This window comes from Eptatretus burgeri, chromosome 8 (genome assembly GCF_056783735.1).
Source record: "Eptatretus burgeri isolate ZD-2024b chromosome 8, Ebu_testis_v1, whole genome shotgun sequence".
Lineage (NCBI taxonomy): Eukaryota > Metazoa > Chordata > Myxini > Myxiniformes > Myxinidae > Eptatretus > Eptatretus burgeri.
In genome coordinates this window covers 78,756,598-78,773,997 of record NC_140968.1, presented here as the reverse complement: position 1 = coordinate 78,773,997, position 17,400 = coordinate 78,756,598, and the positions used below count along the sequence as shown (strand labels likewise).

Here is a 17,400-nt window from a genome sequence, read left to right as displayed (position 1 = left end):
TCATTTTAAAGTTAACCTGTGCATCGACAAGCCCCATATGGGTCATTCCATGTCAAATCATCAAAGAATCTGCCGTCATCTCTCAGATTTTTGTAAAACTTTGGGAACCAATTGGGACCCATGAAAAACGGCAAGAACTCAAATATTTTTGCTAACAGCCTCTTAATTAGTGAGATACAGACTAACGAGCTTTGGACTAATTAGCACGACGTCGCGAATTCAAATGGCCATATCTCTAAAAGTATAACACCGAGAGAGCTGGTTTTGGTGTCATTTTCAAGGTATTTTCATGCCCTATGAATTTGTCTGGGCAACATTTTCCTACCTCCAACCACAAAAAAGTTATCACAAAATATAAACTTCAATCGTGAATCCCCAAAAAATGTATCCTTCAAATTTCCTCAAATTCATCCCAGAGGTACCTTATGATGTCAAGAAGCTTCCACATAAGTTTTGTGATGGGCACTCCAATAGTTTGAGATATGAGCAATAATGTACATGTACGTATGGCATATAGGTTCGAAAATCAGCATTTGTAATGTATTATACAATCATTCTAACCTAGCCATGACAGGGAACGACCATCAATTGTTTTGAAGTATCATATACTTTCTTTTTCAACTGGGCCTGAGCGGAAGAAACAAGTGCTGCTGTTGCTGCATTGAAGAGGAAATTGAAAGCCTAAGTCAGGTTAGTGAACACTGTGTACTTGAACTCACTTATTGATTGTCCATCAAGAAATCCATCACATCCGAATAAAGCGAACATCTATTGGGTCACTTACCAAGTTGCAAAGCCTCTGGATATTTCTTTGTGTCGAAATACAGTGCCACTAACCGCGCCTAAAAGGAATTAAAAAAAAAAAGACAAAAGAGCAGCAATTAGCAAAGCTCTCGTATCACTAAATATTAAAACTTTGTTACTCAATGGGGGGGGGGTAGGTCAGAACAATGGGATCACACCAAAAAAAACGAGAAGGGCACTCGGTAAAGCGCATAGCTCTGCCACGCAATGGCTGATCCAAAAAAACATATTGGGCCCAATACATTATATAAATATTGTGCTATATATCATTTTTGGCCCGATCTCTCAATGGTGAAGAATCACTTGAATATTAAATAATTCTCGTATCGTCACCAAAATCAAATCAATTCACCATGTCACACACCCAATCTGTTCACCATCATTCATGTGAATGCATCCTCAACTTTGAGAGAGATCGTGATATCAGTTTGGCCTGATCTCTCAATTGTGAAGAATCACTTAATATATATATATATATATATATATATATATATATATATATATATATATATATATACATATATATATATATACATATATATATATATACATATATATATATATACAGATATATATATATACATATACATATATATATACATATATATATATATATATATATATATACATATACATATACACGAGGCCCCTCGAGGAGGAGTGATGCAAGCAATATTTTTTAATGACATGATGATGATAGGCTCGGATGATAGGGTGTGAAAATAGTGCTATATGGCATTAACTCCAAAATGGCCGATGTGTCCCTATCACTCCTCGCGGTGCCTCATATATATATATATATATATATATATATATATATATATATATATATATATATATATATATATATATATATATATATATATATATATATATATATATATATATATATATATATTGGATCCTGATCCGGATCTTCACCAAAATTGAATCAATTCTTCCTTGTCACACAACCAACATGTCCAAGTTTCGTCCGAATCCGTCCACAACTTTTTGAAATATCATGCTATATATCATTTTGGCCCATCTCTCAATGGTGAAGAATCACTTTAAAAAAACTTCTAGTAGCCGATCCAGATCCGGATCTTCACCAAAATCTAAATCAGTTCGTCCTTGTCAAACATCTAACCTGCCCACAACTTTTTGAGATATCCTGCACACAGACAGAGACAGAGACAGACAAAGAAACAGAAGGGTGAAAACAACCTCCTTTACCTTTGGTGGTGGAAGTAATCATCAATTCAGCATGTTGAATGCACCAAACAAACTGAATTTTTTTATTTTTGCCATTGGGATATTCTGTAATCCTCTTGCACAAGTGAAACCAAAAATCCTACCTCCAGTGCTTGCCGCAGAAATGTCCTCTTCTCTGCCTTTGCCCATTCGATACATTCCAAGCACAACTCCACCTGCAATGACCATACGTTGAAAGTTTAACCCTTTACACCCCCTTTTTAACATGGCAAAACAAGAGTAAACAATCAAATTCCAGTGAGTTCTTGCACATGAGCAGCCTCGACAATATACAATGCCTTTAGCAACAACTGTCAGGGTGATTCGCAAAAGGTGAAACGAGTGAATGTAGTGCTGTGTTCGTTGACCATTAGTGGTAATTACTGTGGTGGCCAAAAATATTGGCACCCTTTCACTTTTTCAAATTCACAATTTTCTCCAAAAACTAGTTGAAATTGCCAAAAGTATTTGTTCTCCACAATTCATCATTTCATTATTATTACAGAACCTTTGTTTTTGATTCAGAACTCAATACATCCTTTTAAATCAGAAAATGAAAATAAATGTCGTTGACAAAATTAGTGACGCCCTTGACTTAATATTTTGTCCAAAGTCTGATACCAATTAACTGCAGTCAAGTGCAGTTTCCTGATACAATAACTTTGATGTCAAGTGCAGTTTCCTGATGAAATAACTGATAGCCATGAATGAGTTTCCTACACCTCTTCACTGGCAGTTTGACCCACTCTTCTTGTACAAACTGCTCCAGTTCTCCGAGATTTGAAGTGTGCCTTCTCCAAACTGCTGTTTTCAGATCTCCCCACAGGTGTTCATTGGGATTTAGACCTGAACTCATTGCTGGCCACTTTGGAACAGTTCAGCATTTTGTCTTGAACCATTCCTGGGTACTTTTCGAAGTGTGTTTGGGATCATTGTCCTGCTGCAAGATCCATGACCTTCGACGGAGACCAGCTTTCTGATACTGGGTTTAACATTGTGCTCAAAAATGCCTTGGTAATCTTCTGATTTCATGATGCCATGCACACATTCAAGGCACCCAGTGCCAGAGGCAGCACAGCAACCCCAAAATATCACTGAACCTCCTCCATGTTTGACTGTAGGGAAGGTGTTCTTTTGTTTGAAGGCTTCAATTTGTTTTCTGTAAACACAACGATGATGTGCTTTACCAAAAATCTCTAACTTGGTCTCATCTGTCCACAGGACATTTTCCCAGAAGGATTTTGGCTTGTTCAGGTGTGTTTTGGCAAACTCCAGTTGGGCTTTCATATATATATATATATATATATATATATATATATATATATATATATATATATATATATATATATATATATATATATATATATATATATATATATATATCTCTCAGTGGTGTCCTCCTGGGTCTCCTACCATAGAACCCCCTTTTCATTGAGTTGGCGACAGATGGTGCGAGTTGAAACTGTCGTACCTTGTGTCTGAAGGTCAGTTTTAATCTGTTTGACAGTTGATTGAGGTGCTTTGTCCACCATTCGAACAATCCTTTACTGCAATCTTCGATCAAGTTTTCTCTCGTGGCCACGTCCAGGGAGGTTGGCTACAGTCCCATGGGCCTTAAACTTCCTGATAACATTGCGTACAGTGGATGCAGGAACATAAAGGTCTCTGGAGATGTACTTGTGGCCTTGAGATTGTAGCCAAGCATGGACAATCTTGTGTCTGACCTCCTCAGACAATTCTCTCGTTTTCTTTCTTTTCTCCATGCTCATTGTGGTACACACAGTGACACAAAACAGCAGAATGTCTCCTTTTCTCTATTCAAACTGGTTAAATGAGTGCTTTTATATTGTATGTTATATTGTAAGCACCTGCAACTCACCACAGGTGAGTTCGATTCCAAAGTAAAGGAGAATCATCTGCTTGAAATCTATTTCAAAACTTCGAAAAGGTGCCAAAAATGTTGTCTGGGCCATTTTAGGATTTCTGTGTGGAATAACTGATGATTTAGTGATTTTTTTTTAGCTTTTTTGTTTTGTTCCACTGCAAACCAAAGAAATACATATGTGGATACCAAAATATTTTTTCATTTCAACAATTTTCTGGAAGAAATGGTGCATTATTTGAAAAAAGTGCAAGGGTGCCAAGATTTTTGGCCACGACAGTATCTTCTCTTTCGATACAGGCAATGGATGGAGAAGGGGAGAGGGAGGAGATCTTCTAAAAACAAACAAAAAAATTAAACACAGCTACATATCCAACTTTGGTATGATGTTGGAAATTGGCCATTCATATTTAACCCCTTAAAATAAAATAATTTGCATTATCAGGGGCATTAAAAAAAAAATCTTACAAATCAGCATTCACAAAAACCGTTTCCTCCTCCAAAATGTAAATGCTCAGCAATCATGGTGCAGCACAAAAAACTTCAACAGTGGAATATAAATTATCATTTTGTGCTTCTGCTTGCCACAATCAATCAGTGCCCCCTTCATTTTATTATCTTGCCAAAACGAAGTTTTTGCAAGATATGTTAGTCAGCTTGTATGTTTTGTTTTTTTACTTACGAAATCTAAAGATTTCGTAAGTATATTGATGCCTTCCGTTTGTTTGTTTGTTTGTTTGTTTGTTTGTAGGCACGATAACTCGAGAACGGAAGAAGCTACCAATGTCAAATTACACCACGTGATTCAGGAGGGTGATGGCTAGTGCTGATTAGATTTTGGTCAAAATCGGTCAAAGGTCAAGGTCACAGTGAGGTCAAACATAATTCCGTAAATTCACGTGAAGAAATGGAGTATTTTTGCTTCGCTCGACGTTACGAGTTCGTTTTAACTTCGATTTTAATTTTGTCTTCGGTTTTTGCGATCGCTTAGGACGCTTAAAACTCGGTTGTCGAAATTCTGGTAAAAATCGGATGTTTTGGAGACGTTTTAAGATTGGAAAAAACATTTCACTCGACGCGTCACGGGTCGTCCCATGATGCAGTGCGCTAGAGCAGACGCGTCGTTGAGTCACGTGAAGGTATAATTGCGTGGAGAAATGGAGATTTTTGCTTCGGTCGACGTTACGATTTTTGATGGTTTGATACAGAATCATCGTAGAAACTTCTGGTTTGCTTCGCTACCTTCTCTGGAGACAGCTTTTATTAGACAAGGTCAGAGGTCAAGTTGACGATTTCATAAGTACCAGTTTATGACTGCTTGTTTTTTTTGTTTGTTTGTCTGTAATCATGTATAAAATATTCTGCAGAGCAGTTATCATTGGAAATATGTGTAACTTCGCATATCAGAGACCTATAGACATCCCTTTCAGTGCACAAAATTTTGAAGGTCAAGGTCACTTTGTCGCAAATCAGGGGAGTCGACGAAACCCTTATTTTTTGAGTAATTTTGATCGGATAGTCTTCAAACTTCATGGGAATATAGTTCATGGTCTGGCGCTCAGCTGATTAATTTTTGGTGGCGATTGGCCTTGACCTTCATATGTTTTTATTATTTTTTTGGTCTGTAATCACGTATAAATCACTCTGCAGAGCACAGTTATCATTGGAAATTTTTGTAACTTCGCATATCAGAGGCCTATAGAGGTCCCTTTCAGCGCATAAAATTTTGAAGGTCAAGGTCAAAGGTCAAGGTCACTTTGTCGCAAATCAGGGGAGTCGATGAAACCCTTATTTTTGGAGTAATTTTGATCGGATCGTCTTCAAACTTCATGGGAATATAGTTCATGGTCTGGCACTCAGCTGATTAATTTTTGGTGGCGATTGGCCTTGACCTTCATGGTTAGCGCCTGAGGTCAAACATATTTGACCCCAAGGTCAAATTTTCAAGTTTTAGGAACCATATCGTGTAGTACCTCAAATTGAATACCTCGATGAGTGCTTTCTAGATATGTCAAGCTTGAGACATTATGACGTCATTTGGTGACGTGATGAGGCAAAAAACATATTTTTCATGGTTACTCTGTAGAACGATTCTCATCGGAATTTCTCGTCGGCAGATATTCCTCAAGGAGTCGCTCCTGGTGGATAGCAGCTCTGTTCACCTCAGTGTGACCTTAAAGAAGTCACACATGGTCACCTTTTGGCAAGATACAGGTCACCCTAAGGGTGACATTGGTTTATTTATTTATTTATTTATGCAAATGCACCTCATTCGCCTCATTTTTCTTAAAAGTCATAATGGTGGTTTTGTACTCCGCTTTCGCAATTTGCTTCACAAAAGAGTCCAAAGTTCGACGGGTGTACAAGGGATGGAATCAACGGAATGTTGATCGAGGTGTACTAAACGCCATGAGAAACAAGGAGGTGGACTTTTTGGTCGTCAACCCTTCATCGGAGAAAAGAGGGTCTTGAAAGGAGTAAGCTATGCATTGAAATCTGAGGCTTTGGGGGCTAGCTTGGTGATGTGATCTTCGCAAGACAATTTATATTGTTGTGGTGCCGGGTTCGGTAGCGAGGACGAACGCCAGACAGAGCAGTTGGGCCGTCTCCGACCGAACACCGGAATTGAAAGGTCGTCACCCCGGATAACTCCGGAGTCGATGGGCCACTTAAAGGACCGTGCTCGCCAATATTTCGATGGCGTGAGGCAGGGTCCACTTGTCTATTCCAATTTACCCAAGTACTCAAGCCGCCTAACTTCTGAAGAAACCACACCCTCGGCCGACTCTGTCTGAACCGAGTCGCATGCACAGACTCTGGTCTGGCGTACCAAGCGGGAGATACCAGAGCCGCACCGGTCCAAATGACAAGTTACGGCACACGGCCTCCCTAATTCTCAATACGCACCGTGCTAAGCCAATGGTAGAAACAACAGGCAACGAACTGGTACATTGAACAATTGGGGGTTTATTTATAATGGGGCAGGGGAGCACAGAGAGCAGAGTTATCACGACTATAAAAAATGCAATTTACAATGTACAAGGCACTTAAACAGTTTCTACTTGCAAGACGGCACGACACACACCGACACACCCACACATGAAATAGATCCTGTCGGATCTTTTTTTTGGCCTTACAGCTCGGAGGGAAGACGAGCTGAGGGTAAGAGTCTACACTTGCACCTGTCCGCCTCGTGCGGTCTGGTCGAGCTTGTCCGGTGGCGGGACTCAAACCCACCGCCACAACACAGCACCAGGGATGAGGGAAAGAGCGACGGACGCCAGCCAGCACAAAGGCGGACGAGGCGAGAGATGATGAGGCGACCGGCGATCAAGCCCGACAAAGCTTTCCCTAAACGGGCAACACCAGGCGAGGCAGACCCAGACCGCCAGACAGAACGTGCCGATCACTCAGCCTCTCTTGAGGTCAGAGGGATTTCTTTTCTCACCACTCACCTCCTGATTGGACGGTTGCATCGCGCAATTCGCTGGCCGTCCCTCATTGGACAGGTCCACAGTAGGCAGGGCAACTCCCACCTTTCTGGGACGGAGTCGGAGCTGAGGCGATTGTAGCTCCGCCTACCTCCTCACCTAAGGCTATGTGCGTAATGGCAACGGTGGAGCGAGGCAACGGTCCGCTGTTGTTGTCGTTGATAAAAACCGAACGAAAAAAATTAACCCGCAGCGCACACATGAAATTTCCTTTAGACACAGGGGATGGATTCTAACTAAACAAATACTTATCGAAATAACTGAGCTACGGGGACTGCTGTGTGTTTGTGTGCAAAAGGCTTTCAAATCCGTAACAATATTTGATAGCGATGCACAGAGGAGCTCCACAAATGACACCTGTACCAAGGCTGACAATAGAAGTACATCAGGGAATTTGCTGGCTCCGCAAAAAGGAACCGTCAAAAGGTCTTTCCCGCATTAAAACACGTCCCACTACATAAAATAATGCAATTCTCTGTACGTCTGATAATTATATTGTTATGGCTGTGGAAATTTGCAATACACCAGAAAGGTCCTCAGGGTAGATATAATCGATAAGTTCATGTGTAGTTCGTCCACACCTGTTGTTTCGGGGGAATATGTGTGATTCATCGGGGCTGCGACGCTTTGAGTTAGCCATTTTTCTTTCTCTATCATTATTTTGGACCATGAAGCCGCCAACAACTCAAACACCACCACCACCTTCACCTCTTTACCTCCACAACTCCATCCCGCAAACATCGCTTCACCGCCATTCCCAAACGACGCCCGCCAACAACTCAAACCACCACAGCAAACCCCCCACCACCTTCGCCTTTCTCGTTCCACAACCATCAACCACACCACCAGTCAACACCGAACATCGTGCTGTCCAGGGCCTGTTCGGTGATTCTTGCCGAAAGCATCAAGTCACGAGTGCACATGGATCCTTTCGGGAGAGGAGAAGTGGATCAGGAAGACTTCACGCCCCTTTTTCTCCCATCCAATGACTGAGCATCGGGTGGCATGGCCCCGCCTCCGAACACCGCTGTGAATGCGTTCCTTTTAGGAGAGGAATTCGGATCAGGAGAGGCTCACGCCCCTTTTTGCCCGACCAATGGCTGAACGTCGGGTGGCGTGGCCCCGCCTCCAAGCGCGTTTTGATCCGCAAATCTGCATACAAGCTCCTCTCCCGGTCTATAAAGACGCGAGAACAACGCAGCTCGTGTGTGCAGAAAGGGGTGCAGAAAGTGGCGCGAGTCGGAAGTCGTGGAGTCTGAGAGGTTGTCGTTGCGGGGATCGGACGGCGAAGGGGACGGAGCTCGGAGTGGAGGTCGAGGGACGAGTCACGGAGTGGAGCAGGGACGTAGAAGAGGACTCAGGGGCGAGAGTTCGCCGGAGTCGGTGCAGTCCCGAGACCCCGCTAGCGGGACGGAGCGTCCGCCATTCCCCTCTCCCGACCCCGAGCATCAACAATTCCCCCCCCCATCCGCGCTGAGATAGCGCCGGTAACCCCGTCCGTTCCCCAACCCAACCGTGGTGCCGACCAACACGTGCCTGCGCAACGCACGCCTGGAGGAGCTCATCGACCATACCAGGGGCACGGAGTCAGGCGCATTACACGGACATTGCGGCTAGCCCGCCATCGCACCACGAGGGCACGGGTAAGACCCCTTCCGTCTCGTGGACCTGGCCGATCACCCAGGTCCCACGTTCATTTGGTCCACGGACCTGTCTGCCTACTTGCCTGTGAGGGTGGCTTGTATTTTCTTTGCTTTTGGTGTAAATGTGCGTGTGTGGCGCCAGTCTACTAAGTAAACCCGTAGAAGTGCTTGTACATTGCGTTATTCGGTTTTAACTCTGCGTATTTTTCTTGCTTTGATTGTGTATGTGCATTTTTGTATGACTGTAAAATATGTGCTTGTCTACGTGCGAATTAAAAGTGCTTGTTGAACTGTTTCCCGTTTTGTTGCGTCCTTTCCTTTGTTTGAAAGTTCCATCTTGCATCACGTAAGGGATTGGTCGTGGGTGTAGACACCCAATAAATAATCACGAAACGTCGAGGTCGACGATACCTCCGCTCGGTTATCCCTGCAGCACGGAACGAGCCGCTTAAGCGGTTCGTGCCTGGAGTCGACCTGCGGCGTGGTACAACTCCTCGGTACGCTACCCGCGCGGGTACTTAGGTATATCGACATTCGGCGATTCACCCTATTTCGCGCGGGTAGAATGTGGACTGGGTTGTGGTGAGGTTAAACCCCCACCCATGGCTAGCTCCTTGGCGGTAGTTCCAGGAGGGTCACGACCGAATTGTCCGTTCCGGTGGGCGACGCGTCGCGATTCGAGTTATGTGGCCGATCGCATGTTGGGCGGGCGAAATTCGTAACAATATAATTGAAACCGGCTGGATCAATCTCGACAAAATTATGCATATGCGCTCAGTTAGGTCATGAGCACAAAATAATCACCCCTCACCTCACCAAGAATGTGGAGACTTGAAATTTTCACCGATACATGCAGAATAATATAAGTGGTTTCACCAATGACTTCTGCTGGATGAAGTGAATGTTACCAATGTTTTTCTCCACCGCTGGGAATGAGCGGTACTATTACTTAAAAGGAGATGCACCCCTCCATCCATCACGCAAAGAGGAAGCGGGACCTCGAGCGAGATGGGGGTATTGACACCACATTTCACTCCTGGTGGGAGCGGTTATGACTAGTTCTGTTAGGAACGACAGTTGCTTGCTTTATTGGGAGATCTGCAAAGAGCAATCATGCTGGGGTTTGACTAGTGGAGAGATGAGAAACCATCCTGCACAGAGTGGAGTCGTTTGCAAAGTGATACATGAATTTTACAGCGATGAAGAGAGGTCGTTGGTGGGTCATTCTACCTCAGTTCACCCAAGGGTTGTAACCTGACCCCCTCAGATTTGGCTAATTTTTTTGCATGCACGTTACATATGATAGTCTATGTTCACAAACAAAAATTTAGCTAAATCGGAGTTGGGGTTGACGAGATATGACCTTGAGAACTTTTGACCTTTTTGACGAATGTCGCGTTTCCACCAATATTCAAATCCTCATATCTCAGCAACCCCTTGCCCTATCTCGATTATTTTGGTGTCGTTGGAAAGGTAATTGTCCATAGAATGCAAATCCAGCATCGGTTTGTCGATCTAGTTAAGTTAGGGGTGGATGTTTTTTTGACCTGACATTTGACCTTGATCTTGACCTTGAAGACCTCATGACCTTGAATGAAAATGAAAGTTCATACTGTCTACTATAACATATCAAAAAACTGGAGGGGTAGTATTTTTTGTTCGAGATATTTTCGGCCAAAGTTCAAAGGTCGTTAAAATGCAACCAAATCATGACGTACATAGACATGCCCAGGCTTGTCAGTTTACAGCCAATATTGTGCCCAGACTCATCCCAATCATAGTTGATGACACATGTTGGTTCCACTACAAGTTGTAACATGCTCCTTTGGTGACTTGCAACTTAGACGGGGGGGGGGGGGGGGGCATCTCTCAGAAAAATTTCTGATATCCACTCCTATGCTAGTAGCACTAAATAATACATTTTTGAAAATTTTCTGATATCAACTCTCCAATCGTAGGTGTCGCCAAACTTACCATTACTTGAAAGCAATACCTTGAAAAGCAATACATGTATCATTTTAACAATTGTCGTTAGATTAGAAAACATGATAAACAACAATTACATGGTTTAAGAGTTACCAGCAGCTGAGTTATGTTCGACGGTAGTGGGTGTATGCAGGCAAAATATTTTTCTTCAAAACACGACACACACCAAAAAATGGCTTTGCTTTTTCGGTATCCGAAAAAAAAAAAAGTATCCGATATTTACAAAGTCCAACAAAACAAAGGATACATACAGGGTTAGTTATCATAACGAACTATAATTTGAGAAGGGTTTGTTTGTGTGATCAATTTGCATGCACCACTGAACCGCTGGATGGAATGAGATGAAAACGGTGCTTGTACTTTCATAGTCCCGAGGGTTCACGACACTCTTTCGTGCCGTGAGGTGCATCGGGCTCCCGAAGCAGTTTTATTGGCTGAGGGGCACAATCCTGGACGGGTCTCCACTCCAACCCAAGTACTCAATTGCCATATTTCCCCAGAGCTGGTACTTATTTTGTCGACCCTCGAAGGACAGGCTGAATCAACATACTTGGTGTTTCGTTAACAACATAGCAGAGGCTCAAACTTAGGACCTTAAGATCTTAAGCCAGTCTTAAATGTTAATGGGGGGGGGGACTAATTCCCTCAATTTAAATATTGTAATGAATAAGTTATATCCTAATTTGCATATTTACAATCGGTGTTTTCGAAACCCACAATAAAGACCTGCCAATACAGTGTTGAGCAAGAGATCTCTCCTCCATCCCTTTGTATTTTTTACTGTTGCATGTGCTTTTTTTCTCATTTCTTTATTTGATCAACACAGTTTTTGATTTCTCCTCACCAGCCTTGCAACCAATGGCCCTCAGTGGGCACGCCTGATGTCATATGAGGGACGGTTTTGTGAGTGAAGCAGCAGCTCGAGCCGAGAATTTGGAGGGTAAAGAGTGAGTGCAGTTTTTCTGAGCCACTCAATAAAAGTCCCCACAAGAACTGTCCTGAGACCATCCCTCAACCCCCCCCGCCTCCCCACCACTTCGACCCCAGTGGAAGGACCAACTGGTCCTGTAATCCGTGGGACACAAACACCGAGTTCACCCAGACCAATGGGAGACAAATCACACAGGATCTCATGTGTGGGGAAGTTGTTGCCTGCTGTTAAGGGCACCTAACTTTGGTAGACCAGGCCTGAACCACCCCAATATATATATATATATATATATATATATATATATATACATATATATATATATATATATGTATATATATATATATACATATATATATATATATACATATATACACATACACACACACAGTCATGTGCCGCTTAACAACGTTCCGGGCAACGACGGATTGCATATACGACGGATTGCATATACGACGGATCTGCCAGCTCTGAAAAAAAAAATAATAATGAAAAAAAAATATCACTGAAAAATTCCTATCGCCGAGTGATGTAGCCTCATATAAAATTAGCACATACAATTATGTACACTGTACAGTACATAATACCTCATAATGATAATAAACGACAGTGTGGCCCTGTTATAATGCGATCGTTGAGGTCCATAAAATGTCATTGTGAAAAAAACAGGATCGTGCTAAATCGGGATTCAAGGAAATCGGCTTTCAAACTGAAGCAATGTTTGCACGTTTACCTTCTCGCAAGTAAATTACCTTTGAATTGAAGAATTCCCACGAATAAATCGTTGTTGTTGCAGTCGACATTAAAACACATATTCGTTTTTAGTGAAGCTTTTTATGTTGTTAAAACAATCGCACTGTTCCGAAAATATATATCACAATTGACAGGTGCTCATTTCGTCATTTGTTAATTATATCATCGATGCAATGATTACGTATTTATAAAATCCAAACGCTAATTATTCACCTTTCGATAATCGATGCGAGAGGAGATTGCAAGCTGCTGCAAAAGGCCCAGTCACACCTTGACGTTTTAGCCAGCTTATGCCGATTTTTGGAAAATTTGTCTAAAACGCTGGGACACGTCAAATACTGCTGGTACGCTGGTACACACTGGTACACGCTGAAAAACACTGCCATACGTCGTTGTACGCTGGCTTTAAACGTTGTACTTTTCGGTTGTCCTCAAATTTTCCATTCTTGAAATTTTAAGACTTATGCCAGCGTATGATTCACACGTTCCGCATAACGCTGGCCATTAGTTGTAGGCACGTCACGCGATCGTTAACACACGTCGACACACGTTACTTGTGAGTTACTCATAAGTCAAAACACGTCGAGGTAATGTTTAGCGTATCCGAAACTTATTTCTAACCTATGAGTTATGTGTTGTACTCACGTTACGCGATCAGTGACACACATCGACACACGTTACTTGTAAGGTGCTCATAAGTCGAAACACATCAAGGTAATGGTTAGCGTCAGTGTTCCAGACTCCCTGGTTTTTTTTTTTAGGTTTTTTTTATCTTCCTTCCTTCTGTATGATGGTGATTTTGACACTTCGATTTCTAGTGCGGTTATCATATAATATAATTAATAGGCTGCCGCTCAAATAAATCATAACCGCACTGTACACTGAACACAGTCATACCGAAGAAAAAAAAACCCGGGAGTCTGGAACACTGACGCGAACCATTACCTTGACGCGTTTCGACTTATGAGCACCTTACAAGTAACGTGTGTCGATGTGTGTCAACGATCGCATATCGTGCGTACAACTTATTCCCATCGCATGCGGAGCGTGTGTCATACGGCAAGTACGTCGTAAAATTTTCAACATGTTTAAAATTACAAGACGTACTCCATTTAATACGACGTATGATAGCATACTTTAGCGTTCTATTCATGCTTACCAAACTTAGCCATACCGTATTGGACATGCGCCAGCGTTTTAGACGCATTTTTCAGAGGTCGGCATACGCTGGCAAGATCGCCAAGGTGTGACTGCGATGTTGACACTTCCATTTCTGTGGCGGTTATGATTTGAATCGTTGTGCGGCAGCCTTTTCATAACCTACGCCACGTCATTGTCGGCGATGCGTGCAGCGCGCTATGCCCAAGTTAGACTATCGCTGGGCATAGGTTGTGAAGGCCGACAACAGGTTCAGCATTCGTTGGTATAAATTATCTACAACACAACGAAACGTTCTGTGTCCGTTACTAATACGTTATGCATAAGACCAAGTCGTTATGAATACGTCCGAATCTTTAAAAAAAACATCAAAAGTTCAACGTAAGCCAGCGTTTTACATACATTTTAATACGTTGCCATTGCTGGCTAAAACGTCAAGGTGTGACTGGGCCTTTAGTTAGACTATCGTTGGGCATAGGTTGTGAAGGCCGACAACAGGTTCAGCATTCGTTGGTATAAGTTATCTATAACACAACGAAACGTTCTGTGTCCGTTACCAATGCGTTATGCATAAGACCAAGTCATTATGAATACGTACGAATCTTTAAAAAAAAAACATCAAAAGTTGAACGTAAGCCGGCGTTTTACATACATTTTAATACGTTGCCATTGCTGGCTAAAACGTCAAGGTGTGACTGGGCCTTAACAACACCGATGGCCGTCATGAACAGCACAAAGGTAAATCTAACGTGTCTTCCGGCTCTCTTGGATGTGTGTTATAATTGCCGACAGTATTCAGTACAGTAACATGCTGTACAGGTTTGTATCCGAGGAGCAATAGGCTACACCATATAGCCTAGGTGTCTAGGCTTGAGTAAGTACGATGTTCGAAAACGAAAAAAAAAAAAAAAAGATGTTCGAAAACGAAAAAAAAAAAAAAAAAGATGTTCGCACAACGACGACGTCGCTTAACGACGCGTTTCTCAGAACGTAACCCCGTCGTTAAGTGGCGCATGACTATATATATATATATATATATATATATATATATATATATATATATATATATATATATATATATATATATATATATATATATATATATATACACAACTCTGGGAAAAAAAAAAATAAGAGACCACTCGAAAAACAATTTAAATAAGCATCTCTACATGTATGGCAGCCATTCCATTCCAGTGTTTGTTGAATTCCAACACAGGCACACCTCATTCGACCAAGTGAGGTACTGATTAGGTGATCACTTGAACCGAATCTTATTTAACAAGGAAAAGTATAAAAACCACTGCTGTGGTCATCACTATCCTCTTGCAATCGGACCAGCTGGATGGCAAAAACAGTGCTCGTAGTACCTCAAAAGTAATTGGAATCAAAAAAAACTATTGACCATGCCAAAAGAGTTGAAAAGAAAAGTTTTGAGTGAGGAAAAGAAGGGTTCAATTCTGGCTTTACTGGCAGAGGGATATAGTGAGCATCACGTTGCTTCCATCCTTAAAATTTCAAAGACGGCAGTTCATAAGAACAAGGTCAAGCAGCAGACGTTGGGGACAATAAAGCTACAGACTGGCAGAGGGCGAAAACGACTTTCCACTGACCGGGATGACCGCCAACTCATTCGAATGTCACTCAACCACTGTAGGATGACATCAAGTGACCCACAAAAAGAATGGCAAACGGCAGCTGGGGTGAAGTGCACGGCGAGGACGGTTCGAAAGAGGCTCCTCGGGGCAGGGCTGAAGTCGTGCAAAGCGAGAAAAAAGCCCTTCATCAATGAGAAGCAAAGAAGAGCCAGGCTGGGGTTTGCAAAAAGACCATAAGGATTGGACCGTAGAGGACTGGAGTAAGGTCATCTTCTCTGATGAGTCCAATTTTCAGCTTTGCCCAACCCCTGGTCGTCTCATGGTTAGACGGAGACCTGGAGAGGTATGCAAACAACAGTGTCTCGCACCCACTGTGAAATTTCGTGGAGGATCGGTGATGATCTGGGGGTGCTTCAGCAAGGCCGGAATCGAGCAGATTTGTCTTTGTGAAGGACTCATGAATCAAGCCATGTACAAGGTTGTCCTGGAAGAACACTTGCTTCCTTCTGCTCTGACAATGTTCCCCAACTCTGAGAATTGGTTTTTCCAGCAGGACAATGCTCCATGCTACACAGCCAGGTCAATCAAGGTGTGGATGAAGGACCATCAGATCAAGACCCTGTCATGGCCAGCCCAATCTCCAGACCTGAACCCCATTGAAAACCTCTGGAATGTGATCAAGAGGAAGATAGATGGTCATAAAACATCAAACAAGGACGAGCTGCTTGAATTTTTTGCACCAGGAGTAGCATAAAGTCACCCAACAGCAATGTGAAGGACTGGTGGAGAGCATGCAAAGACGCATGAAAGCTGCGATTGAAAATCAGGGTTATTCCACAAAATATTGATTTCTGAACTCTTCCTGAGTTAAAACATTAGTATTGTGTTGTTTAAAAATGAATATGAACTTGTTTTGTTTGCATTATTTGAGGTCTGAAAACACTGAATCTTTGTTGTTATTTTGATCAGTTGTAATTTTCTGCAAATAAATGCTCTAAATGACAATATTTTTATTCGGAATTTGGGAGAAATGTCAGTAGTTTATAGAATAAAACAAAAATGTTCATTTTACTCTAACACATACCGATAAATAGTAAAACCAGAAAAACTGATAATTTTGCAGTGGTCTCTTAATTTTTTCCAGAGATATATATATATATATATATATATATATATATATATATATATATATATATACATACATTGTTACGGTTGTGGAAATTCGCATTACACCATAAAGGGTCCTCAGGTGAAATATATCGTTAGTTCATGTGTAGTTAGCACAAACACGTTGTATAGAGGGAATATATGTGACCCATTCGGGCTGCGACGCTTCAGTTAGCCGTTTTTCTTTGGCTATTGTTAATTTGGTGCAAGAACAACAACGAACATCGCCACAACCAACATCTCAACGATCACGCCATTCACTACACGACGCCACCTTCCACAACTACGCCACCACATCTTCGCCACTCGCCATTCAACGAGCACCATGCGGGCGTGTGCAAGAACAAAAACCAACAATGCTGGTGGGGTTTTCCTGCCTAATTTCCCCGCCTGAATCCCCCCACCACGCTTGGTGTGAAGGGGAGGGGTGCGGCAGCTGGCTCCCGATTGGTGGATGCACGGCATAAGGCGGTCGGAGTGGGGGCACGCCCCCCTTCGAGAGCTTTCTGGAAACGTCTCGAAGGAAGGTGGAGCCAAGAACGGGGCGGAGCCCCGCGCTGCGAAGGGCGGAGCCCCGCTCCATAAAGGACGGACACGAGCGGGGCGCGCCCTCTTCCTCTTCGCTCATTGCTGAGTCTTTGTCGTCTGAGAGTTGCTGAGTCTTTTGTCGTCTTGGCCCTCGTCTTCGTCTTCCTGTCATATTGGTCCTGCGCTCGCGGCTTGGCGAGCGGCCTGTCCAGGGAGGCACGGACGGGAG

The 17,400-nt window shown here is 42.6% G+C and overlaps 1 protein-coding gene across 2 annotated transcripts in view; it reads right to left on the bottom strand.

Moving 5' to 3' along the window:
- PSMD11 (proteasome 26S subunit, non-ATPase 11) overlaps positions 1–17,400 on the bottom strand; it is a 49,704-nt gene that overhangs the window by 23,538 nt on the left and 8,766 nt on the right. For both annotated transcript variants that reach the window (XM_085892729.1, XM_085892730.1), the window contains exons 4-5: positions 2,142–2,213; positions 785–842 (exon numbers count right to left, since the gene is read on the bottom strand). In XM_085892729.1, the coding sequence (XP_085748855.1) occupies positions 785–842; positions 2,142–2,213 (130 nt within the window). The remainder of the gene's footprint in view (positions 1–784; positions 843–2,141; positions 2,214–17,400) is intronic.